At 56.2% G+C, this 26,099-nt stretch overlaps 1 protein-coding gene across 3 annotated transcripts in view; it reads left to right on the top strand.

The window, feature by feature from the left end:
• Positions 1 to 3,875: 3,875 nt before the first annotated feature.
• Positions 3,876 to 26,099, top strand: part of LOC140735730 (ankyrin repeat and death domain-containing protein 1A-like) — a 103,832-nt gene continuing 81,608 nt past the window's right edge. Inside the window, exons 1-7 of one of the 3 annotated variants that reach the window (XM_073061154.1) lie at positions 3,876 to 4,210; positions 13,157 to 13,260; positions 15,492 to 15,590; positions 15,685 to 15,783; positions 16,566 to 16,670; positions 18,233 to 18,331; positions 18,703 to 18,798. In XM_073061154.1, coding sequence (XP_072917255.1) covers positions 3,997 to 4,210; positions 13,157 to 13,260; positions 15,492 to 15,590; positions 15,685 to 15,783; positions 16,566 to 16,670; positions 18,233 to 18,331; positions 18,703 to 18,798 — 816 coding nt within the window. In that variant the 5' untranslated portion in view covers positions 3,876 to 3,996. The remainder of the gene's footprint in view (positions 4,211 to 13,156; positions 13,261 to 15,491; positions 15,591 to 15,684; positions 15,784 to 16,565; positions 16,671 to 18,232; positions 18,332 to 18,702; positions 18,799 to 26,099) is intronic. The other 2 variants (XM_073061155.1, XM_073061156.1) reach the window with 2 other exon arrangements.

Here is a 26,099-nt window from a genome sequence, read left to right as displayed (position 1 = left end):
TGTAAAGCTGAGCCCTCTAGTATGTAACATTTCTACCCCAGAAAAAATACTCTGACCCTCCACTCTATCTCCATACAGGATCAAAGTCATACGTGTCGTGAGATTTGTTTTGTGACAGCAGTACAAAGCGATACACAATACTGAAAACCTATACATTACATAGGTGTACAAGATAATGAGAGGCATCAATCGTGTGGATAGTCAGAGGCTTTTCCCAGGGCTGAAATGGCTAGCATGAGAGGGCATAGTTTTAAGTAGGTACAGAGGAGATGTCAGGGGTAAGTTTTTTACACAGAGAGTGGTGAGTGCGTGGAATGGGCTGCCGGCAACGGTGGTGGAGGTGGATACGATAGGGTCTTTTAAGAGACTCCTGGATGGATACATGGAGCTTAGAAAAATAGAGGGCTATGGGTAAGCCTAGGTAGTTCTCAGGTAAGGACATGTCCAGCACAGCTTTGTAGGCCGAAGGGCCTGTATATTGTGCTGTAGGTTTTCTATGTTTCTATTACAATTGTACATATTGTTAGGGCATATTCTGGAGTTAGGGTATATAACAAATATTAAATTCAATAGCGGCCATTCTTCAGACATGGATTGTAGATTAAATTTAAAATGCAGCGCTGGACAATAGTTTTCCTGGAGCTGTGGACACCAGTTAATTGAAAACCTGGACAATGCTGATTAATATTCATTTTGGGTGTCTGCAGTGTGGGTGCGGAGGAGGTCAGTGAAAACTACATGTAGTTCAAAGGAAGCATTGTAGGTACATTGTAACTACAGAGTTGTCCCACTGTTACCTTTCAGCTTTAGCATATAAAAATATCACGTAATATTGGGTCAAGAGGCCTTATCCTCCAAGAGTCTCATTTTGTTGAATAAAACACTTCTATATCCACTAGCTTCAGGGTCTCTCTGGTGACTTTGTTCATGTTACAAATATATATATATATAAATTAAATAAGAAGTGCAAAAAAGAAAAAGTGAGCTAGTGTAAATGGGTTGATTGTCCATTCAGAAATCTAATGGTGAATGGCTGTTCCTGAAACATTGAGTGTGTGTCTTCAGGCTCCTGTACCTCCTCCTTGATGGTAGTAATGAGAAGAAGGCTTACCTTTCATAACTTTTTAAACTTCTATCAGGTCTTCGCTCAGCTTCTGGCGCTCCTGGGAAAACAACCCATATTTATCCAACCTCTCTCTAGACAAAACTCATTCAACGTCCTAGTGAACCTCTTCTCCACCCTCTCCAAAGCCTCCAGCTCCTTCCTAATAATGGGGTAGCTAGAACTTCGCTAAGAGTGGCCTAATGAAAGGTTTATACAGCTGCCTCATAGCTTATAAACCCAAAAGACATATTTATGTATTTGGCTTCTCAGTGGAATGAGCCTTCGAGCCACACTGCCCAGCAACCCCACAACCCCAATTCACCCTAACCTAATCATCGGACAGATTACAGTGACCAATTAGCCTACCCAGCACATCTTTGGACTGCAGGAGGAAACCAGAGCACCAGGGAAACAGAAACCCAGGGAAATCTCACACATTCTGTGGGGAGGACGTACAGAGACTCCTTACAGAGGTCGCTGGAATTGAACTCTGAACCCTGGAACACTCCAAGCTGAAATAGTGTTGTACTAACCGCTGCGTTACCATGGCACCCATAGGAGAAGAATCAGGCCATTTGGCCCATCGAGCATTTATTTTCCCTCTCAACCCCATTCTCCTGCCTTCTCCCAGTAGCCTTTGATGCCCCGATTAATCAAGAACCTATCAACCAAATGGCTTGGCCTTCACGGCTGTCTGTGGCAATGAATTCCACACATTCGCCACCCTCTGGCTAAAGAAATTCCTCCTCACCTTTGGAATTTTGTTCGTATGTGTAGTTCTCTGACCCACGCAGCATCCTGGTGAAACTCTTCTGCACTCTTTCCAAAGCCTCCACACCCTATAATGGGGCACTTGGTGCTCTATGGAAGTTTTATACAGCAGCAACCTTGCTTTCTGTCCTTTACACTCAACATACATGCCTCAGCCTCCTTTACCCTCCTGCCCACTGGATCCCCCCTTTCGGGATGCTGTGGACTTGTACCCTGAAGACTCTTTTATACATCAATTTTCACCTTTCACCTGTGCACTCTCCTCTCATGTTTGACCTCCCAAAGTGCAACACCTCACACTTGTCTGGATCAAACTCCACCTGCCCAGGTTTCCAACTAACAATGCTGGAGGAACTCAGCATCGATGGAAATGAATAAACAGTCAACTTTTCGGGCGGAGACCCTTCATCAGGGCTGGAGAGAAGGGGGGGGGGGGTGACCAGAATATGAAGGTGGGGGAAGGGGAGAAATATCAGCTGGAAGGTGATAGGTGAGAGGGAAGGTGGGAGGGTGAGGCAAGGAGGATGAAGGAAGAAACTGGGAGGTGATGGAAGAGGTAAAACGGACAGAGTCAGAATTGGGTTTAATGTCACCGGCATATGTCATGAAATTTGTTAACTTTGTGGCAGCAGTTCAATGTGATACATGATAAATAAATATAAGAAAAAAACAGTTACATTAAGTATATATAAATAAGTGGGAAAAAAACAGAAATTAAAAAGTAGTGAAATGGTGTTTATGGGTTCATTGTCCATTTAGGAATCGGATGGCAGAGGGGAAGAAGCTGTTCCTGAATTGCTGAGCCTTCAGGCTCCTGTACCTCCTACCTGATGGTAACAAAATGAAGAGGGCATGTCCCGGGTGGCAGGGAACCTGAATGATGGATGTGGCCTTGCTAAGGCACTGCTCCTTGACGATGTCTTGGATACCATGGGAGAAGAAGAAGAAGGTATCTGATAGGAGAGGGGAGTGGACCGTGGGAGACAGGGAAAGAGGAGGGGAACTAGAGGAAGGTGGTGGTGAGGAGACGAGAAGAGTAAGAGTGTGGAGCCAGAATGGGGAATGGGAAAAAAGAGAAGAGGGAAGGTGAGAGACTCCAGGAAGCTGGAGAAATCGATGTTCATGCCATCAGGTTGGAGGCTACTCTGACGGAATATGAGGTGTTGCCCCTCCAGCCTGACTGTGGCCTCAGTAGAGGAGACATGGACAGACGTGCAGGAATGGGAAGTCAAACTGAAGTAGGTCTTGCATTTTGCGGTGGACAGAGTGAGGGTGCTTGATGAAGTGCCCCCCCCCCCCCCCCCCCCCATGCTCTGTCAGGTCTCACTGATGTAGAGAAGGCTGTAACGGAAGCACCAGGTAGAGCTGAGGACCTGATAGATTGCAGGTGAAGTGTCGCCTCACTTCACCAACATTTCATTCATCCTGAGCGGGGCACTTTGGTCAGATTGGTGACCGGTAATCCCCAGACCAGAGTTTCAAGTCCACCGTGAAATGTAATTCAAGGCAATTTCCAGACAGTAGTTATTGATTAGTGTTGGTGAGTACAGAAAGTTCACTCCTTAACCGTTAACTTGTCATAAAAACATAAACATGAGAGGGAAGCAGGTTCATGATTGGGTACAGTGACCCTTCCTCAGGACTGCGGGATCCAGGAGAGGGGAGGGGTCACACTGTGAAATGCGGAGCTGGAATACGGTGGCAGGAATAGGTAGATCTCCCTCCCTGCCTCCGCCACCTCTCCTCCTCCTACCAAGCTATCTTCCCTCATATCCCTAGGTCCTCCAACCCCTATTCTCTCCCATCTCTACCCTAACTCATCTCTTCTACCCTCTACCTCACACCTCCCTTCCCCTCCCACCCTCCTTATCTCACTCCTTTTCCTCCCCATCCTTTCCTTCCCCTCCCCTCCTCCTGCACCCCTCCCACTTCCATTCCCCTGTTCCTCCCCCTCCCCTCAGCTCCATTCCTGTCCTCCCTCTTCTTGCACTTTCCATCCCTCCTTATTCCACTACTCACTCCCTCTCCATTCCCTATTCCCCTCCTCTTCCTCACTCCAGCTGCTCGCTTTCCTCCCCCTCTCTACCTCACTCACTCCTCCTCCTCCTCCCTCCCTCCCAATGACAGAGTCGGAGGCAGACACCAGACTCTCAGCGGCCTCGCCCCGTCCGTCCGGCTCCCGGTACCAGCCGACGGAGACGGGAGACGAGTGGCAGGCGGATCATGGAGGCGGCGGTGATCGGGGATGCGGCTTGTGGGTCTCAGCGTTTTCCCCTTCATCACTGGGGTGGGAGAGCGGGGAGAGGGTATTGGCAGGCGCGATAGCAACCGAAGGTTAATCCGATTTTACTCAACGCGGCGGTGCTTGTCTGGCCTGAATCTGCGAGAGGAAATTACTGTCTCAACCTGACTTCAATTGGGCAAAGGATAAATATTTGTACAGGGAGCGTCTGTCTGTGTCTGACCCTGGGAGTGTGTGCTGGGATGGTGAAGAGGTGGTTTCACTTTGTGTCTGACCCGAGGAATCTGTGATGGGACGGTGTGGAGGGTTTTCACTGTGTCTGACTCTGGGACGGTGTGGAGGGGGTTTCACTGTGTCTGACTCTGGGACGGTGTGGAGGGGGATTCACTGTGTCTGACTCTGGGACGGTGTGGAGGGGGATTCACTGTGTCTGACTCTGGGACGGTGTGGAGGGTTTTCACTGTGTCTGACTCTGGGACGGTGTGGAGGGGGATTCACTGTGTCTGACTCTGGGATGGTGTGGAGGGGGATTCACTGTGTCTGACCATGGGACCGTGTGGAGGGGTTTCACTGTGTCTGACTCTGGGACGGTGTGGAGGGTTTTCACTGTGTCTGACCATGGGATGGTGTGGAGGGGGATTCACTGTGTCTGACCATGGGACGGTGTGGAGGGGTTTCACTGTGTCTGACTCTGGGATGGTGTGGAGGGGGATTCACTGTGTCTGACTCTGGGACGGTGTGGAGGGGGTTTCACTGTGTCTGACTCTGGGACGGTGTGGAGGGTTTTGACTGTGTCTGACTCTGGGACGGTGTGGAGGGGGATTCACTGTGTCTGACCATGGGACCGTGTGGAGGGGTTTCACTGTATCTGACTCTGGGACGGTGTGGAGGGGTTTCACTGTGTCTGACTCTGGGACGGTGTGGAGGGGGATTCACTGTGTCTGACTCTGGGACGGTGTGGAGGGTTTTCACTGTGTCTGACTCTGGGACGGTGTGGAGGGGGATTCACTGTGTCTGACTCTGGGATGGTGTGGAGGGGGATTCACTGTGTCTGACCATGGGATGGTGTGGAGGGGGATTCACTGTGTCTGACCATGGGACGGTGTGGAGGGGTTTCACTGTGTCTGACTCTGGGATGGTGTGGAGGGGGATTCACTGTGTCTGACTCTGGGACGGTGTGGAGGGTTTCACTGTGTCTGACTCTGGGACGGTGTGGAGGGGGATTCACTGTGTCTGACTCTGGGATGGTGTGGAGGGGGATTCACTGTTTCTGACTCTGGGATGGTGTGGAGGGGGATTCACTGTGTCTGACTCTGGGATGGTGTGGAGGGGGATTCACTGTGTCTGACTCTGGGATGGTGTGGAGGGTTTTCACTGTGTCTGACTCTGGGACGGTGTGGAGGGTTTTCACTGTGTCTGACTCTGGGACGGTGTGGAGGGGGTTTCACTGTGTCTGACTCTGGGACGGTGTGGAGGGTTTCACTGTGTCTGACTCTGGGACGGTGTGGAGGGGGATTCACTGTGTCTGACTCTGGGATGGTGTGGAGGGTTTTCACTGTGTCTGACTCTGGGACGGTGTGGAGGGGGATTCACTGTGTCTGACTCTGGGATGGTGTGGAGGGGGATTCACTGTGTCTGACTCTGGGATGGTGTGGAGGGTTTTCACTGTGTCTGACTCTGGGACGGTGTGGAGGGTTTTCACTGTGTCTGACTCTGGGACGGTGTGGAGGGGGTTTCACTGTGTCTGACTCTGGGATGGTGTGGAGGGGGTTTCACTGTGTCTGACTCTGGGATGGTGTGGAGGGGGTTTCACTGTGTCTGACTTTGGGACGGTGTGGAGGGGTTTCACTGTGTCTGACTGGGACGGTGTGGAGGGTTTCACTGTGTCTGACTCTGGGACGGTGTGGAGGGGGTTTCACTGTGTCTGACTCTGGGAGAGTGTGGAGGGGTTTCACTGTGTCTGACTGGGACGGTGTGGAGGGTTTTCACTGTGTCTGACTCTGGGACGGTGTGGAGGGTTTTCACTGTGTCTGACCCTGGGATGGTGTGGAGGGTTTTCACTGTGTCTGACTCTGGGACGGTGTGGAGGGTTTTCACTGTGTCTGACTCTGGGACGGTGTGGAGGGTTTTCACTGTGTCTGACTCTGGGACGGTGTGGAGGGGGATTCACTGTGTCTGACCATGGGACGGTGTGGAGGGAGTTTCACTGTGTCTGACCCTGGGAGAGTGTGGAGGAAGTTTCACTGTGTCTGACCCTGGGAGAGTGTGGAGGAAGTTTCACTGTGTCTGATTCTGGGAGAGTGTGGAGGGAGTTTCACTGTGTCTGATTCTGGGAGAGTGTGGAGGGAGTTTCACTGTGTCTGACTCTGGGACGATGTGGAGGGAGTTTCAGTGTGTCTGACCCTGGGACGATGTGGAGGGAGTTTCACTGTGTCTGACCCTGGGAGAGTGTGGAGGAAGTTTCACTGTGTCTGACCCTGGGAGAGTGTGGAGGGAGTTTCACTGTGTCTGATTCTGGGAGAGTGTGGAGGGAGTTTCACTGTGTCTGACTCTGGGACGATGTGGAGGGAGTTTCAGTGTGTCTGACCCTGGGACGATGTGGAGGGAGTTTCAGTGTGTGTCTGACTCTGGGATGTTGTGGAGGGAGTTTCACTGTGTCTGATTCTGGGAGAGTGTGGAGGGAGTTTCAGTGTGTCTGACCCTGGGACGATGTGGAGGGGGATTCACTGTGTCTGACTCTGGGACGGTGTGGAGGGGGATTCACTGTGTCTGACTCTGGGATGGTGTGGAGGGGGATTCACTGTGTCTGACTCTGGGATGGTGTGGAGGGTTTTCACTGTGTCTGACTCTGGGACGGTGTGGAGGGTTTTCACTGTGTCTGACTCTGGGACGGTGTGGAGGGGGTTTCACTGTGTCTGACTCTGGGATGGTGTGGAGGGGGTTTCACTGTGTCTGACTTTGGGACGGTGTGGAGGGGTTTCACTGTGTCTGACTCTGGGACGGTGTGGAGGGTTTCACTGTGTCTGACTCTGGGACGGTGTGGAGGGGGATTCACTGTGTCTGACTCTGGGACGGTGTGGAGGGTTTTCACTGTGTCTGATTCTGGGAGAGTGTGGAGGGGGTTTCACTGTGTCTGACTCTGGGACGATGTGGAGGGAGTTTCAGTGTGTCTGACCCTGGGACGATGTGGAGGGAGTTTCACTGTGTCTGACCCTGGGAGAGTGTGGAGGAAGTTTCACTGTGTCTGACCCTGGGAGAGTGTGGAGGGAGTTTCATTGTGTCTGATTCTGGGAGAGTGTGGAGGGAGTTTCAGTGTGTGTCTGACTCTGGGATGTTGTGGAGGGAGTTTCACTGTGTCTGATTCTGGGAGAGTGTGGAGGGAGTTTCAGTGTGTCTGACCCTGGGACGATGTGGAAGGAGTTTCACTGTGTCTGACTCTGGGAGAGTGTGGAGGGAGTTTCACACTGTGTCTGACTCTGGGACGATGTGGAGGGAGTTTCAGTGTGTCTGACCCTGGGATGATGTGGAGGGAGTTTCACTGTTTCTGATTCTGGGATGATGTGGAGGGAGTTTCAGTGTTTCTGATTCTGGGATGATATGGAGGGAGTTTCACTGTTTCTGATTCTGGGAGAATGTGGAGGGAGTTTCACTGTTTCTGATTCTGGGAGAGTGTGGAGTGGGTTTCACTCTGTGTCTGACCCTGGGACGATGTGGAGGGAGTTTCACTGTTTCTGATTCTGGGATGATGTGGAGGGAGTTTCACTGTTTCTGATTCTGGGAGAATGTGGAGGGAGTTTCACTGTTTCTGATTCTGGGAGAGTGTGGAGGGGGTTTCACTCTGTGTCTGACTCTGGGAGAATGTGGAGGGAGTTTCACTGTGTCTGACTCTGGGAGAGTGTGGAGGGAGTTTCACTGTGTCTTACTCTGGGACGATGCGGAGGGAGTTTCAGTGTGTCTGACCCTGGGACGATGTGGAGGGAGTTTCACTGTGTCTGACCCTGGGAGAGTGTGGAGGGAGTTTCACTGTGTCTGATTCTGGGAGAGTGTGGAGGGAGTTTCACTGTGTCTGACCCTGGGAGAGTGTGGAGGGAGTTTTACTGTGTCTGACTCTGGGACGGTGTGGAGGGGGATTCACTGTGTCTGACTCTGGGACGGTGTGGAGGGGGATTCACTGTGTCTGACTCTGGGACGGTGTGGAGGGTTTTCACTGTGTCTGACTCTGGGATGGTGTGGAGGGGGATTCACTGTGTCTGACTCTGGGATGGTGTGGAGGGTTTTCACTGTGTCTGACTCTGGGATGGTGTGGAGGGTTTTCACTGTGTCTGACTCTGGGATGGTGTGGAGGGGGATTCACTGTGTCTGACTCTGGGATGGTGTGGAGGGTTTTCACTGTGTCTGACTCTGGGATGGTGTGGAGGGGGATTCACTGTGTCTGACTCTGGGATGGTGTGGAGGGTTTTCACTGTGTCTGACTCTGGGATGGTGTGGAGGGTTTTCACTGTGTCTGACTCTGGGATGGTGTGGAGGGGGATTCACTGTGTCTGACTCTGGGATGGTGTGGAGGGTTTTCACTGTGTCTGACTCTGGGATGGTGTGGAGGGTTTTCACTGTGTCTGACTCTGGGACGGTGTGGAGGGGGTTTCACTGTGTCTGACTCTGGGACGGTGTGGAGGGTTTCACTGTGTCTGACTCTGGGACGGTGTGGAGGGGGATTCACTGTGTCTGACTCTGGGATGGTGTGGAGGGTTTTCACTGTGTCTGACTCTGGGACGGTGTGGAGGGGGATTCACTGTGTCTGACTCTGGGATGGTGTGGAGGGGGATTCACTGTGTCTGACTCTGGGATGGTGTGGAGGGTTTTCACTGTGTCTGACTCTGGGACGGTGTGGAGGGTTTTCACTGTGTCTGACTCTGGGACGGTGTGGAGGGGGTTTCACTGTGTCTGACTCTGGGATGGTGTGGAGGGGGTTTCACTGTGTCTGACTCTGGGATGGTGTGGAGGGGGTTTCACTGTGTCTGACTTTGGGACGGTGTGGAGGGGTTTCACTGTGTCTGACTGGGACGGTGTGGAGGGTTTCACTGTGTCTGACTCTGGGACGGTGTGGAGGGGGTTTCACTGTGTCTGACTCTGGGAGAGTGTGGAGGGGTTTCACTGTGTCTGACTGGGACGGTGTGGAGGGTTTTCACTGTGTCTGACTCTGGGACGGTGTGGAGGGTTTTCACTGTGTCTGACTCTGGGACGGTGTGGAGGGGGATTCACTGTGTCTGACCATGGGACGGTGTGGAGGGAGTTTCACTGTGTCTGACCCTGGGAGAGTGTGGAGGAAGTTTCACTGTGTCTGACCCTGGGAGAGTGTGGAGGAAGTTTCACTGTGTCTGATTCTGGGAGAGTGTGGAGGGAGTTTCACTGTGTCTGATTCTGGGAGAGTGTGGAGGGAGTTTCACTGTGTCTGACTCTGGGACGATGTGGAGGGAGTTTCAGTGTGTCTGACCCTGGGACGATGTGGAGGGAGTTTCACTGTGTCTGACCCTGGGAGAGTGTGGAGGAAGTTTCACTGTGTCTGACCCTGGGAGAGTGTGGAGGGAGTTTCACTGTGTCTGATTCTGGGAGAGTGTGGAGGGAGTTTCACTGTGTCTGACTCTGGGACGATGTGGAGGGAGTTTCAGTGTGTCTGACCCTGGGACGATGTGGAGGGAGTTTCAGTGTGTGTCTGACTCTGGGATGTTGTGGAGGGAGTTTCACTGTGTCTGATTCTGGGAGAGTGTGGAGGGAGTTTCAGTGTGTCTGACCCTGGGACGATGTGGAGGGGGATTCACTGTGTCTGACTCTGGGACGGTGTGGAGGGGGATTCACTGTGTCTGACTCTGGGATGGTGTGGAGGGGGATTCACTGTGTCTGACTCTGGGATGGTGTGGAGGGTTTTCACTGTGTCTGACTCTGGGACGGTGTGGAGGGTTTTCACTGTGTCTGACTCTGGGACGGTGTGGAGGGGGTTTCACTGTGTCTGACTCTGGGATGGTGTGGAGGGGGTTTCACTGTGTCTGACTTTGGGACGGTGTGGAGGGGTTTCACTGTGTCTGACTCTGGGACGGTGTGGAGGGTTTCACTGTGTCTGACTCTGGGACGGTGTGGAGGGGGATTCACTGTGTCTGACTCTGGGACGGTGTGGAGGGTTTTCACTGTGTCTGATTCTGGGAGAGTGTGGAGGGGGTTTCACTGTGTCTGACTCTGGGACGATGTGGAGGGAGTTTCAGTGTGTCTGACCCTGGGACGATGTGGAGGGAGTTTCACTGTGTCTGACCCTGGGAGAGTGTGGAGGAAGTTTCACTGTGTCTGACCCTGGGAGAGTGTGGAGGGAGTTTCATTGTGTCTGATTCTGGGAGAGTGTGGAGGGAGTTTCACTGTGTCTGACTCTGGGACGATGTGGAGGGAGTTTCAGTGTGTCTGACCCTGGGACGATGTGGAGGGAGTTTCAGTGTGTGTCTGACTCTGGGATGTTGTGGAGGGAGTTTCACTGTGTCTGATTCTGGGAGAGTGTGGAGGGAGTTTCACTGTGTCTGACTCTGGGGCGCTGTGGAGGGAGTTTCAGTGTGTCTGACCCTGGGACGATGTGGAAGGAGTTTCACTGTGTCTGACTCTGGGAGAGTGTGGAGGGAGTTTCACTCTGTGTCTGACTCTGGGACGATGTGGAGGGAGTTTCAGTGTGTCTGACCCTGGGATGATGTGGAGGGAGTTTCACTGTTTCTGATTCTGGGATGATGTGGAGGGAGTTTCAGTGTTTCTGATTCTGGGATGATATGGAGGGAGTTTCACTGTTTCTGATTCTGGGAGAATGTGGAGGGAGTTTCACTGTTTCTGATTCTGGGAGAGTGTGGAGTGGGTTTCACTCTGTGTCTGACCCTGGGACGATGTGGAGGGAGTTTCACTGTTTCTGATTCTGGGATGATGTGGAGGGAGTTTCACTGTTTCTGATTCTGGGAGAATGTGGAGGGAGTTTCACTGTTTCTGATTCTGGGAGAGTGTGGAGGGGGTTTCACTCTGTGTCTGACTCTGGGAGAATGTGGAGGGAGTTTCACTGTGTCTGACTCTGGGAGAGTGTGGAGGGAGTTTCACTGTGTCTTACTCTGGGACGATGCGGAGGGAGTTTCAGTGTGTCTGACCCTGGGACGATGTGGAGGGAGTTTCACTGTGTCTGACCCTGGGAGAGTGTGGAGGGAGTTTCACTGTGTCTGATTCTGGGAGAGTGTGGAGGGAGTTTCACTGTGTCTGACCCTGGGAGAGTGTGGAGGGAGTTTTACTGTGTCTGACTCTGGGACGGTGTGGAGGGGGATTCACTGTGTCTGACTCTGGGACGGTGTGGAGGGGGATTCACTGTGTCTGACTCTGGGACGGTGTGGAGGGTTTTCACTGTGTCTGACTCTGGGATGGTGTGGAGGGGGATTCACTGTGTCTGACTCTGGGATGGTGTGGAGGGTTTTCACTGTGTCTGACTCTGGGATGGTGTGGAGGGTTTTCACTGTGTCTGACTCTGGGATGGTGTGGAGGGGGATTCACTGTGTCTGACTCTGGGATGGTGTGGAGGGTTTTCACTGTGTCTGACTCTGGGACGGTGTGGAGGGGTTTTCACTGTGTCTGACTCTGGGACGGTGTGGAGGGTTTTCACTGTGTCTGACTCTGGGACGGTGTGGAGGGGGATTCACTGTGTCTGACCATGGGACGGTGTGGAGGGAGTTTCACTGTGTCTGACCCTGGGAGAGTGTGGAGGAAGTTTCACTGTGTCTGACCCTGGGAGAGTGTGGAGGAAGTTTCACTGTGTCTGATTCTGGGAGAGTGTGGAGGGAGTTTCACTGTGTCTGATTCTGGGAGAGTGTGGAGGGAGTTTCACTGTGTCTGACTCTGGGACGATGTGGAGGGAGTTTCAGTGTGTCTGACCCTGGGACGATGTGGAGGGAGTTTCACTGTGTCTGACCCTGGGAGTGTGTGGAGGAAGTTTCACTGTGTCTGACCCTGGGAGAGTGTGGAGGGAGTTTCATTGTGTCTGATTCTGGGAGAGTGTGGAGGGAGTTTCACTGTGTCTGACTCTGGGACGATGTGGAGGGAGTTTCAGTGTGTCTGACCCTGGGACGATGTGGAGGGAGTTTCAGTGTGTGTCTGACTCTGGGATGTTGTGGAGGGAGTTTCACTGTGTCTGATTCTGGGAGAGTGTGGAGGGAGTTTCACTGTGTCTGACTCTGGGGCGCTGTGGAGGGAGTTTCAGTGTGTCTGACCCTGGGACGATGTGGAAGGAGTTTCACTGTGTCTGACTCTGGGAGAGTGTGGAGGGAGTTTCACTCTGTGTCTGACTCTGGGACGATGTGGAGGGAGTTTCAGTGAGTCTGACCCTGGGATGATGTGGAGGGAGTTTCACTGTTTCTGATTCTGGGATGATGTGGAGGGAGTTTCAGTGTTTCTGATTCTGGGATGATGTGGAGGGAGTTTCACTGTTTCTGATTCTGGGAGAATGTGGAGGGAGTTTCACTGTTTCTGATTCTGGGAGAGTGTGGAGTGGGTTTCACTCTGTGTCTGACCCTGGGACGATGTGGAGGGAGTTTCACTGTTTCTGATTCTGGGATGATGTGGAGGGAGTTTCACTGTTTCTGATTCTGGGAGAATGTGGAGGGAGTTTCACTGTTTCTGATTCTGGGAGAGTGTGGAGGGGGTTTCACTCTGTGTCTGACTCTGGGAGAATGTGGAGGGAGTTTCACTGTGTCTGACTCTGGGAGAGTGTGGAGGGAGTTTCACTGTGTCTTACTCTGGGACGATGTGGAGGGAGTTTCAGTGTGTCTGACCCTGGGACGATGTGGAGGGAGTTTCACTGTGTCTGACCCTGGGAGAGTGTGGAGGGAGTTTCACTGTGTCTGATTCTGGGAGAGTGTGGAGGGAGTTTCACTGTGTCTGACCCTGGGAGAGTGTGGAGGGAGTTTTACTGTGTCTGACTCTGGGAGAGTGTGGAGGAATTTCTCTGCTGTAGTGATAGGGCAATCTCTCTCCGATTCCAGTGTTCCACTCGGAGCAGAGGCTACAGCAGGCTGCCAAGGTCAATGACACAGCGACGATCAGGGAGCTGATTCTGGGCAAGGTGAACATCAATGCCAGGAACTCGGTGAGTGAGTGGTCACTATTGCACACGCCAGGGTCGGACCCTGTTTTCCGGAGCCACAAAGCGGCATTCCCTTATGGAATGGTGGTGGCTTTGAGGAGATGAGGGGAGAGAGGATACAACGAGGTGGATTACAAGGGGACTGTGAGTAGGAGGCCCAAGGGCCTGTCAGTTTTGCATACCGAGAGTTCGAGGTCTCGTCATTGACCAGTCTCCTCCTAAAGGACCACGAGCTTGTCATAGGATCTGGAGGCTTGCGTGCCTCAATGACCTGGAGAGCTGTGTTGGCTGGAGTCAGGGCTTCGTGCTTTGGCTCTTGGTCGGGTCACCCATTCCAAACAGGTCAAAGGGTAGAGGCCAGACCAACAGTGGCCCACTGGTCCTCCAGCTTTGGGCTAACAACCCTGGCTGGTCAAACAAAACTGTTATGGAGCCAGCAATGAAGAATCCTATGTCTGTGTGTGACACTGTTGCTGAGCTTGCATGCCACATCTGGGGTACAATAGAGAAGATGGCCAAGGACAGGCAGAACAGAGCACCTTCACTGCTTGCGTAAGGAAAGAGATTTGTTTTATTCGTGTTCTATGGACGATGGTGGGCACACTATGTTGGCACCGGAATGTGTGGCAACCTTTGCGGGCTGCCCCCACGCGCCCTTGGGTTGCATTGGTTGTTAACACAAGCAAGACATTTCTCTGTATGTGTCGATGTGGAGGGACATCTCCTTAGAGCAGAGGTGAGGAGGAATTTCTTTAGCCAGAGGGTGGTGAATCTGTGGAATTCATTGCCACAGAGAGCTGTGGAGGACGTCACTGGGTATATTTAAAGCAGAGGTCGATACGTTCTTGATTAGTCAGGGTGATAAAGGTTACAGGATGAAGACAGGAGTTGAGAGGGGTAATAAATCAGCTGTGGTGGAGCAGATTCGATGGGCCAAGTGGCCTAATTCTACTCCTATGTCTTATGAGGGGCATAAGACAGGGTGAGTGCACACAGGCTTTACCCCAGGGTGGTGGAATCAAGAATTAGAGGCTGTAAGTTTAAGGTGAGAGAGGAGAGATTTAATAGTCACCTGAGTGGCAAATATGTTCAGACAAAGGGTGACTCGTGCATGGAATGAGGTGGCAGAGGAAGTAACCGAGGCAGCTTCAACGATGACACTTGGATAGGCTCGTGATTGGAAAAGCTTAGAAGTGATAGATCAAATAAAGGCAAATGGGACCAGCACAGATAGGGGTCATGGGGTCACACCACTAACGACAGAAGCAGCCCCATCGGCTCGTCTAGTCCACGCTGGTCTGTTCCTGTCTCCCTGCACCCAGACCATAGCCCTCCAAACGTCTCTTAAATGTTCCAACCACCCTCTCCGTTCACACTCTCACCACCCTCTGAGTGAAGATGATCCCCCTCAGGTTTCCCTTAAATATTTCACCTTTCATCCTTAACCTATGACCTCCAGTTCTAGTCTTACCCAAGCTAAGGAGATAAACCTGCAGACCACTGTAACTAAACCCCTCATAATTCTGTATACCTCTGTAAGATTTCCTCTCATTCCCGTGCTCCAGGGAATAAGCCCTTACCTATTACACAGACCCTCAAGTCCCAGCAATGTCCTTGTAAATTTTCTCTCCGCTCTTTCAATCTTATTTACATCTCTCCTGTAGGTAGGTGACCAAAACTGCACACAATACTTCAAATTAGGCCTCACCAACGTCTTGTACAACTTCAACACAGCACCCCAACTCCTGTACTCAATAATTCGATTTAAAAAGCTTTCTTTGTGACGCCGCTTTCAAGGAATTATGGACCGGTATTCCCAGATTCCTCTGTTCCACCACACTCCTCAGTGCCCCACCGTTCACTGTGTAAGACCTGGTCCTCCCAAAGTGCACTTGTCAGCAGTAAATCCCATCCGCCATTTTGCAGCTACTTTCCCGGCTGGTCCAGATGACTTTGCAAGTTTTGATACAATTCCTTGCTGTCCACTGCACCCCCCACTCCAGATGGGCTGAATGGTTTTTTTCTGTGCTCCAGTGAGAAGGGCTGCCCTCTGATACAGGGTGTGTGAAGGGAGTAGCTTGGTGGAGAATGTAGGTAGGGGTAAGAAGGTGGGTGGGGGGGGGGGGGAGATGCTGAGGCATTGTGTTTGGATATTGTGGGATGGCTGGCCCAATCAATCATAGTGAGCTTTCTGTTCCTGCCCCTTTCACCCCCCCCACACCCTTCCCCCACAGATGAATCAGACGGCCTTGCACTGGGCTGTTCTGGCCGGACACGAGGAGGCAGCCAGCCTGCTCCTAGACTACAATGCGTTGGTAGATGCTGAAGACAAGGTAAGCAGAGACCCCAGCGTGGTTTGAGGAAGGGTCCCAGAGCGTGGAGCGTCCCACGTACTCTCCTCACACAGATCTCCGCTTCCTCCTGCAGTTCGGGATGACGCCAGTGCTTCTAGCTGCCAGCCACGGCTACCTGACCATCCTGCAGACACTGGTGAAAGCTGGAGCGACGGTGACGGCCAGGAACAGGGTCAGTGTCTCCTCGGAGAGCTCAACGCTGCGTGCAGGGGATGAACGTCTGTGGCACGGCGCTGGGGGAGTGGGTCACTGAGGGACGGTGTGAGGGAGCTGGATTAACGTCAGTGGGGACAGTCAGTGAGAGAGAGTTGGGGGCGAGGAATCACTAGGGACTGTGTGGGGGAGCCGGATTATTACCTGTGGGGTTACAGGCAGTGACAGGGTCCTGGGGGAGAGGGGTCACTGAGGGACAGTGTGAGGGAGCTGGATTAATGTCAGTGCAAATATAGTCAGTAACAGAGGCCGCTGGGGGAAGGGGGGGGTTTGTGAAGGGACTGGATTAATGTTTCAGTTAAACCTATTGAATATTGAAAGACCTAGATATAGTGGGACATTTAAGACAATGTTTCCAATAACGGGGGAGTCTTGGACCAGAGGGCACAGCCTCAGAATGGAAGGACATCCCTTTCGAATAGAGATGGGGAGGAATTACTTTAGCTAGAGGGCAGTGAATCTGTGGAATTCATTGCCATGGGTAGCTGTGGAGGCCAAGTTACTGTATACTGTATACAGACAGGAAAGTGAGATTGAGAGAGGAAATAAATCAGCCATGTTGGAATTACAGGACAGACTCAATGGGCTGAGTGGCCTAATTCTGCCCCTCAGTCTTTTGGTCATGACACTGGGGGAGAGAGCTCAGCGAGGGATGGTATGAGGAAACTGGGGTAACGTCAGTGCTGTGCTCCAGAGCAGGGGAGTGTTGGTCTGATGGGGTCTTGTTCTGTACCTCTGCAGCTGGGACAGACTTTGCTCCACTGCGCTGCCCTGCAAGGACACCCCAGCATCATCCGGTATGTTGTTGAGGACCTCGAGGGGATCCCTATAGATGATCCGGACCAGGTCAGTCTCTCACCCCCATGGCCCTCATCTGTAACATATCCAGACCTCCACCCCGCCTCTGTATTAGGGAGCTCCCTCTTTCTCTTCCTCCCGTAGTCAAGGTGCTCCCTTTAACTCCACCCTCTAACCCCTCGATCTGTCCCTCCACTTTGACCTCCCACTAACCCCTCTCTGTAGTATGTGGGCAGCTCCCTCTTGTACCCAGCAGGAGCCCTCTATCCTCTCATTCCCCAAACAGGGAGCTCCTTCAACCCTCACTCATGTATTTGGGGCCTCCCCTCATACCTCTCTCCTCTTGCCATAGGAGCTCCCCCTAATCCCTCCCTATCCCCATCCTTCCAGGGGAGCTCCCTCTAACCACTCTCCACTCCCTCACAGACTCGGGAGATCCCTCTAACCACTCTCTCCCCTCCCTCACGGATCTGGAGAGCTCTCTCTAACCCATTCTGTACGGAATGAGATCCCCAGTCTAACCCTCTCCTTCCCCAGCTGGGGAGCTCCCTCATCCCTCCCACCCGAACCTGGGAAGCTCCCTCATCCCTCCCACAGGAATCTGGGGAGCTCCCTCATCCCTCCCACCCGAACCTGGGAAGCTCCCTCATCCCTCCCACCCGAACCTGGGAAGCTCCCTCATCCCTCCCACCCGAACCTGGGATGCTCCCTCATCCCTCCCACCCGAACCTGGGAAGCTCCCTCATCCCTCCCACAGGAACCTGGGAAGCTCCCTCATCCCTCCCACCCGAACCTGGGATGCTCCCTCATCCCTCCCACCCGAACCTGGGAAGCTCCCTCATCCCTCCCACAGGAATCTGGGGAGCTCCCTCATCCCTCCCACCCGAACCTGGGAAGCTCCCTCATCCCTCCCACAGGAACCTGGGAAGCTCCCTCATCCCTCCCACAGGAATCTGGGGAGCTCCCTCATCCCTCCCACCCGAACCTGGGAAGCTCCCTCATCCCTCCCACAGGAATCTGGGGAGCTTCCTCATCCCTCCCACCCGAACCTGGGAAGCTCCCTCATCCCTCCCACCCGAACCTGGGAAGCTCCCTCATCCCTCCCACCCGAACCTGGGATGCTCCCTCATCCCTCCCACCCGAACCTGGGAAGCTCCCTCATCCCTCCCACAGGAACCTGGGAAGCTCCCTCATCCCTCCCACCCGAACCTGGGAAGCTCCCTCATCCCTCCCACAGGAATCTGGGGAGCTCCCTCATCCCTCCCACCCGAACCTGGGAAGCTCCCTCATCCCTCCCACAGGAACCTGGGAAGCTCCCTCATCCCTCCCACAGGAATCTGGGGAGCTCCCTCATCCCTCCCACAGGAACCTGGGAAGCTCCCTCATCCCTCCCACAGGAATCTGAGGAGCTCCCTCATCCCTCCCACCTGAACCTGGGAAGCTCCCTCATCCCTCCCACCTGAACCTGGGAAGCTCCCTCATCCCTCCCACCTGAACCTGGGAAGCTCCCTCATCCCTCCCACCTGAACCTGGGCGTTCCCTCGTCCCTCTCTCTCAAACCCCTCCCGTGGCCGGCGCCCCACGCCTCCTCACGGGATCTTGCTTTGCAGAATGGGAAGACGCCCCTGCTGCTGGCAGCCGAGAGCGGCCACTTGGACGTGCTGAGGCTTCTCTGCGACCTGGGCTGCGATCTTCAGGCCGTCGACAAGGTACGAGGAACGTGTGGGGCGGGGCGTCGCTGTCCGCGCAGCCGCAGTGGGGGGGCGGGCCGGTGTGTCTGTGCAGCCGCACTGTGTGGGGGGGGTGGGAACTGGCGGGTCTGCGCAGCCGCACTATGTGGGGGGGGGAGGGGGGTGGGAACTGGCGGGTCTGCGCAGCCGCACTGGGGGGGGGCGGGGTGGACCTGCGGGTCTGCGCAGCCGCACGGGGGGTGGTGGACCGGCGTGTCTGCGCAGCCGCACTGTGTGGGGGGGTGGGAACTGGCGGGTCTGCGCAGCCGCACTGGGGGGTGGACCGGCGTGTCTGCGCAGCCGCAGCGCGGGAATGGCCGTTCACCGCCTCCGGTTCTTTCTCGCCCCAGGAGACCAACAGCGCCCTGCACCTGGCGACGAGACGAGGCCATGCGGAGCTGCTGCCCTACCTGATGCCGGCGATCTGCTCCGATGCACAGAATCAGGTCAGTCCGTGCTTGCTCGGTCCGCCGCTGTTTGCCTGGAAGCCACACGATCCCTCCACATCTACCCTTCAACATCTGAACCATCAGAGATGTCTTACTGATCTCACACACTCGCTCTCTTCAGAAAACACGTCGAATTCCTTTAGCTTGTGGTGCCTGAAATAGATGTTGGCACCCTGGAACTTGAAGCTGCTCACTCTTTCCAGAAAATACTGAGGTGGTGTCCATGGGTTCATTGTCTCCAGAAATCTGATGGCAGAGGGGAAGAAGCTGATCCTGAATGTGTGCCTTCTGTACCTCCTCCTTGCTGGCAGCCATGGGAAGAGGGCATGGCCTGGGTGGTGAGGGGCCCTAATGATGGACATCGCCTTTTGATGGCGGGGGGGGGGGGGCGAGTGGTAGAGGTGGGTACAGTTGTAATGTTTAAAAGATATTGGATAGTTACGTCAATTATAAAGCTTTAGAAGGATGTGGACCAAGTGCAGGCAAATGGGGCTAGTCCCGGTAAGGATGCATTGGGCCGAATGGCCTGTTTGCTGGCTGTATTACTCTATTATGACTGTACACTGTATATTGTTGAGATGCTCACTAAAGTGGAAAAGCTCAGTGGGTCAGGCAGCATCTGTGGAGGGAGAAGCAGCTTGTGATCCGGGAACTTTCCTCTCAGCTCAGCAAGAGAGGGAACAAGCCAGCTTTAAGTTGCCAAGAAATTGGGGGAGGATGGGTAGGGCAAAGGGAATATCTCCGATAGGCACTGAGTCAGGAAGGCTGCCAGGTGGCCAGGTAGAATGTAGGCTGCTGTTTCTCAGGCTGCCTCGCTGCAGCAGTGTGGGAGGCCAAGGCCGGTGGGTCAGAGTGGGAGCAGGATGGGGGATTAATGTTCTTCACCTACCCCTCTGCACCTCATAATTAATAGGATTTTATTTCTTTTCTTGTTCTGAGGGAGGACCCCAGACCCAAATTGTTAATGGGCTCTCCTCTCCTCTCCCCTCTGCTCTCCCCACCCCTTTCCCCTCCCCTTCCCCTCCCACTATCTATCAGTCTTATCATCTCTCTCTCTCTCTCTCTCTCTCTCTCTCTCTCTCTCTCTCTCTCTCTCTCTCTCTCTCTCTCTCTCTCTCTCTCTCTCCTCTCTCTCTCTCTCTCCCTCTCTCCCTCTCCCCCTCCCTCCCTCCTTCTATTCCTCTGTCTCTCCCCCTCCCCAGAAGCTGCCTGAATGCTCTCATATCTGTCCCTCAGCTGGGACTGTGTACAGTGGGACAGGGATTTTGGGAATGGTGGTATTGCTGGGGCAGAGTGGTGCTACTGAGTGTGACTGCAGTGGATGGATGGTAAGAGAAGGTGGGAGGGGTGGGAATGGTGTAGGATGGAGGGGGGAGGTGGGGTTGGGTTGGGAGATGATGAAGATCATTGGGGACGGTGGGAGTAAATGATGTTTGGTGGGGGTGTGGTGGACACTGGGGTCGTGGGTAGGAGATGCAGATCATTGGAGACAGTGGGGGTGAGGGGCAATGAAAGGGATGATGGTGGGTGGGGTGGTGGGGGTTGCAAGACAGGTGGGGTATTTGACGTTGGGTGAAGAACGGGGTGTGGTTGATAGTGGGATCATGGGTCAGTATGGGGGTAGGACGTGTGGGTTGTTGTAGACAGTGAGAGAGACGGTGGGGGTGAGGGACATTGGGGTGGAAGTAGAGTTGGAGGAACAACGGGCGAGATGATGTTGGGTAGAAAAGATGATGGACCGTGTGGGTATGGTGGACAATGGGGTGCTGGGGGACTGTGGGAATAGGAAATGTGAATTGTTGTAGACAGTGGGAGAGACTGAGAGGGTGCGGGACAGTGTTGGGGACGGTGGTGTGGACGGTTGTGGTCAGTCAGGTTGTGTGGTCGGTGGGGACTTATGAGGGGTGAACAGTGGGGTGGTGTAGACGGTGGGGGTCAGTGGGGTGGTGTAGACGGTGGGGGTCAGTGGGGTGGTGTGGACAGTGGGGGTCAGTGGGGTGGTATGGATGGTGGGGGTCAGTGGGGTGGTGTGGACAGTGGAGGTCAGTGGGGTGTTGGGGATGGTGGGGGTCATTGGGGTGGTGTGGACGGTGGGGTCATTGGGGTGGTGGACATTGGGGTCAGTGGGGTGGTGTGGACGGTGGGGGTCAATGGGGTGGTGTGGACGGTGGGGGTCATTGGGGTGGTGTGGACAGTGGGGGTCAGTGGGGTGATGTGGATGGTGGGGTCAGTAGGGTGATGTGGACGGTGGGGGTCAGTGGGGTGATGTGGACGTTGGGGTCAGTGGGGTGATGTGGACGGTGGGGGTCAGTGGGGTGGTGGGGTCGGGGGGGTCAGTGGGGTGGTGTGGACGGTGGGGGTCAGTGGGGTGATGTGGACGGTGGGGTCAGTGGGGTGATGTGGACGGTGGGGGTCAGTGGGGTGGTGTGGATGATGGGGGTCAGTGCGGTGGTGGGGGTCAGTGGGTCAGTGGGGTGGTGTGGACAGTGGGGTCAGTGGGGTGGTGTGGACGGTGGGGGTCAGTGGGGTGATGTGGACGGTGGGGGTCAGTGGGGTGGTGGGGTCGGGGGGTCAGTGGGGTGGTGGGGTCGGGGGGTCAGTGGGGTGGTGTGGACGGTGGGGGTCAGTGGGGTGGTGTGGATGGTGGGGGTCAGTGGGGTGATGTGGACGGTGGGGGTCAGTGGGGTGATGTGGACGGTGGGGTCAGTGGGGTGATGTGGATGGTGGGGGTCAGTGGGGTGGTGGGGTCGGGGGGGTCAGTGGGGTGATGTGGACGGTGGGGGTCAGTGGGGTGGTGGGGTCGGTGGGGGTCAGTGGGGTGATGTGGACGGTGGGGGTCAGTGGGGTGGTGGGGACGGGGGGGTCAGTGGGGTGGTGTGGACGGTGGGGTGGTGGGGTCGGGGGGTCAGTGGGGTGGTGTAGACGGTGGGGGTCAGTGGGGTGATGTGGACGGTGGGGTCAGTGGGGTGATGTGGACGGTGGGGGTCAGTGGGGTGATGTGGACGGTGGGGGTCAGTGGGGTGGTGTGGATGATGGGGGTCAGTGCGGTGGTGGGGGTCAGTGGGGTGGTGTGGACAGTGGGGTCAGTGGGGTGGTGTGGATGGTGGGGGTCAGTGGGGTGATGTGGACGGTGGGGGTCAGTGGGGTGGTGGGGTCGGGGGGTCAGTGGGGTGGTGTGGACGGTGGGGGTCAGTGGGGTGGTGTGGACGGTGGGGGTCAGTGGGGTGGTGGGGTCGGGGGGGTCAGTGGGGTGATGTGGACGGTGGGGTCAGTGGGGTGGTGTGGACGGTGGGGGTCAGTGGGGTGATGTGGACGGTGGCGTCAGTGGGGTGATGTGGACGGTGGGGGTCAGTGGGGTGATGTGGACGGTGGGGTCAGTGGGGTGGTGGGGTCGGGGGGTCAGTGGGGTGGTGTGGACGGTGGGGTCAGTGGGGTGATGTGGACGGTGGGGGTCAGTGGGGTGGTGGGGTCAGTGGGGTGGTGGGGTCGGGGGGTCAGTGGGGTGATGTGGACGGTGGCGTCAGTGGGGTGATGTGGACGGTGGGGGTCAGTGGGGTGATGTGGACGGTGGGTTCAGTGGGGTGATGTGGACGGTGGGGGTCAGTGGGGTGGTGGGGTCGGGGGGTCAGTGGGGTGGTGTGGACGGTGGGGTCAGTGGGGTGATGTGGATGGTGGGGGTCAGTGGGGTGATGTGGACGGTGGGGGTCAGTGGGGTGGTGGGGTCGGGGGGTCAGTGGGGTGGTGTGGACGGTGGGGTCAGTGGGGTGATGTGGATGGTGGGGGTCAGTGGGGTGATGTGGACGGTGGGGTCAGTGGGGTGATGTGGACGGTGGGGTTCAGTGGGTTGGTGGGGTCAGTGGGGTGATGTGGATGGTGGGGGTCAGTGGGGTGGTGGGGTCGGGGGGTCAGTGGGGTGGTGTGGACGGTGGGGGTCAGTGGGGTGATGTGGACGGTGGGGGTCAGTGGGGTGGTGTGGATGATGGGGGTCATTGCGGTGGTGGGGGTCAGTGGGGTGGTGTGGACAGTGGGGTCAGTGGGGTGGTGTGGATGGTGGGGGTCAGTGGGGTGATGTGGACGGTGGGGGTCAGTGGGGTGGTGGGGTCGGGGGGTCAGTGGGGTGATGTGGACGGTGGGGGTCAGTGGGGTGGTGGGGTCGGGGGGTCAGTGGGGTGATGTGGACGGTGGGGGTCAGTGGGGTGATGTGGATGGTGGGGGTCAGTGGGGTGGTGTGGACGGTGGGGTCAGTGGGGTGATGTGGATGGTGGGGGTCAGTGGGGTGATGTGGACGGTGGGGTCAGTGGGGTGGTGTGGACGGTGGGGGTCAGTGGGGTGATGTGGACGGTGGGGGTCAGTGGGGTGATGTGGACGGTGGGGGTCAGTGGGGTGGTGGGGTCGGGGGGTCAGTGGGGTGGTGTGGACGGTGGGGGTCAGTGGGGTGGTGGGGTCGGGGGGTCAGTGGGGTGATGTGGACGGTGGGGGTCAGTGGGGTGATGTGGACGGTGGGGGTCAGTGGGGTGGTGGGGTCGGGGGGTCAGTGGGGTGGTGTGGACGGTGGGGTCAGTGGGGTGATGTGGATGGTGGGGGTCAGTGGGGTGATGTGGACGGTGGGGTCAGTGGGGTGGTGTGGACGGTGGGGGTCAGTGGGGTGATGTGGACGGTGGGGGTCAGTGGGGTGATGTGGACGGTGGGGGTCAGTGGGGTGGTGTGGACGGTGGGGTCAGTGGGGTGATGTGGATGGTGGGGGTCAGTGGGGTGATGTGGACGGTGGGGGTCAGTGGGGTGGTGGGGTCGGGGGGTCAGTGGGGTGGTGTGGACGGTGGGGTCAGTGGGGTGGTGTGGACGGTGGGGTCAGTGGGGTGGTGGGGTCGGGGGGTCAGTGGGGTGGTGGGGTCGGGGGGTCAGTGGGGTGATGTGGACGGTGGCGTCAGTGGGGTGATGTGGACGGTGGGGGTCAGTGGGGTGATGTGGACGGTGGGGTCAGTGGGGTGGTGGGGTCGGGGGGTCAGTGGGGTGGTGTGGACGGTGGGGTCAGTGGGGTGATGTGGACGGTGGGGGTCAGTGGGGTGGTGGGGTCGGGGGGTCAGTGGGGTGGTGTGGACGGTGGGGGTCAGTGGGGTGATGTGGACGGTGGGGGTCAGTGGGGTGGTGTGGATGATGGGGGTCATTGCGGTGGTGGGGGTCAGTGGGGTGGTGTGGACAGTGGGGTCAGTGGGGTGGTGTGGATGGTGGGGGTCAGTGGGGTGGTGGGGGTCAGTGGGGTGGTGTGGATGGTGGGGGTCAGTGGGGTGGTGGGGACGTTGGGGTCAGTGGGGTGGTGTGGACGATGGGGACGTGTGAGTGGTGGACGATGGGGGTGTGTGAGTGGTGGACGATGGGGGTGTGTGAGGGTGGGACGATGGGGGTGTGAGTGGTGGACGATGGGGGTGTGTGAGGGTGTGGACGATGGGGACGTGTGAGTGGTGGACGATGGGGGTGTGTGAGGGTTGGACAGTGGGGACGTGTGAGTGGTGGACGATGGGGGTGTGTGAGGGTTGGACGATGGGGGTGTGAGTGGTGGACGATGGGGGTGTGTGAGGGTTGGACGGTGGGGACGTGTGAGTGGTGGACGATGGGGGTGTGTGAGTGGTGGGGATGGGGGTGTGTGAGTGGTGGACGATGGGGGTGTGTGAGGGTTGGACGATGGGGGTGTGTGATGGTGGACGATGGGGGTGTGTGAGTGGTGGACGATGGGGGTGTGTGAGGGTTGGATGGTGGGGACGTGTGAGTGGTGGACGATGGGGGTGTGTGAGTGGTGGGGATGGGGGTGTGTGAGTGGTGGACGATGGGGGTGTGTGAGGGTTGGACGATGGGGGTGTGTGAGGGTGGGATGGTGGGGACGTGTGAGTGGTGGACGATGGGGACGTGTGAGTGGTGGATGATGGGGGTGTGTGAGGGTTGGACGATGGGGACGTGTGAGTGGTGGACGATGGGGACGTGTGAGTGGTGGACGATGGGGGTGTGTGAGTGGTGGATGATGGGGGTGTGTGAGGGTTGGACGATGGGGGTGTGTGAGGGTGGGATGGTGGGGACGTGTGAGTGGTGGACGATGGGGACGTGTGAGTGGTGGATGATGGGGGTGTGTGAGTGGTGGATGATGGGGGTGTGTGAGGGTTGGACGATGGGGGTGTGTGAGTGGTGGATGATGGGGGTGTGTGAGGGTTGGACGATGGGGGTGTGTGAGGGTGGGATGGTGGGGACGTGTGAGTGGTGGACGATGGGGACGTGTGAGTGGTGGACGATGGGGGTGTGTGAGTGGTGGATGATGGGGGTGTGTGAGGGTTGGACGATGGGGGTGTGTGAGGGTGGGATGGTGGGGACGTGTGAGTGGTGGACGATGGGGACGTGTGAGTGGTGGACGATGGGGATGTGTGAGTGGTGGACGATGGGGGTGTGTGAGTGGTGGACGATGGGGGTGTGTGAGTGGTGGACGATGGGGGTGTGTGAGGGTTGGACGATGGGGGTGTGTGATGGTGGACGATGGGGGTGTGTGAGTGGTGGACGATGGGGGTGTGTGAGTGGTGGACGATGGGGATGTGTGAGTGGTGGACGATGGGGGTGTGTGAGTGGTGGACGATGGGGGTGTGTGAGGGTTGGATGATGGGGGTGTGTGAGTGGTGGATGATGGGGGTGTGTGAGTGGTGGACGATGGGGGTGTGTGAGTGGTGGACGATGGGGGTGTGTGAGGGTTGGACGATGGGGGTGTGTGATGGTGGACGATGGGGGTGTGTGAGGGTTGGACGATGGGGGTGTGTGAGTGGTGGACGATGGGGGTGTGTGAGGGTTGGACGTTGGGGACGTGTGAGTGGTGGACGATGGGGACGTGTGAGTGGTGGACGATGGGGGTGTGTGAGGGTGGGATGGTGAGGACGTGTGAGTGGTGGACGATGGGGACGTGTGAGTGGTGGACGATGGGGACGTGTGAGTGGTGGACGATGGGGGTGTGTGAGTGGTGGACGATGGGGGTGTGTGAGGGTTGGACGATGGGGGTGTGTGAGGGTTGGATGGTGTGGGTGTGTGAGGGTTGGACGATGGGGGTGTGTGAGTGGTGGACGATGGGGGTGTGTGAGTGGTGGACGATGGGGACGTGTGAGTGGTGGACGATGGGGGTGTGTGAGGGTGGGATGGTGAGGACGTGTGAGTGGTGGACGATGGAGGTGTGTGAGTGGTGGACGGTGGGGACGTGTGAGGGTTGGACGATGGGGGTGTGTGAGGGTTGGACGATGGGGGTGTGTGAGTGGTGGACGATGGGGGTGTGTGAG

This window comes from Hemitrygon akajei, chromosome 11, assembly GCF_048418815.1.
Source record: "Hemitrygon akajei chromosome 11, sHemAka1.3, whole genome shotgun sequence".
In the NCBI taxonomy this organism is placed as follows: Eukaryota; Metazoa; Chordata; class Chondrichthyes; order Myliobatiformes; family Dasyatidae; genus Hemitrygon; species Hemitrygon akajei.
Note: the sequence above shows the minus strand (reverse complement) of the source record. Positions and strands in the feature narration are given on the sequence as shown.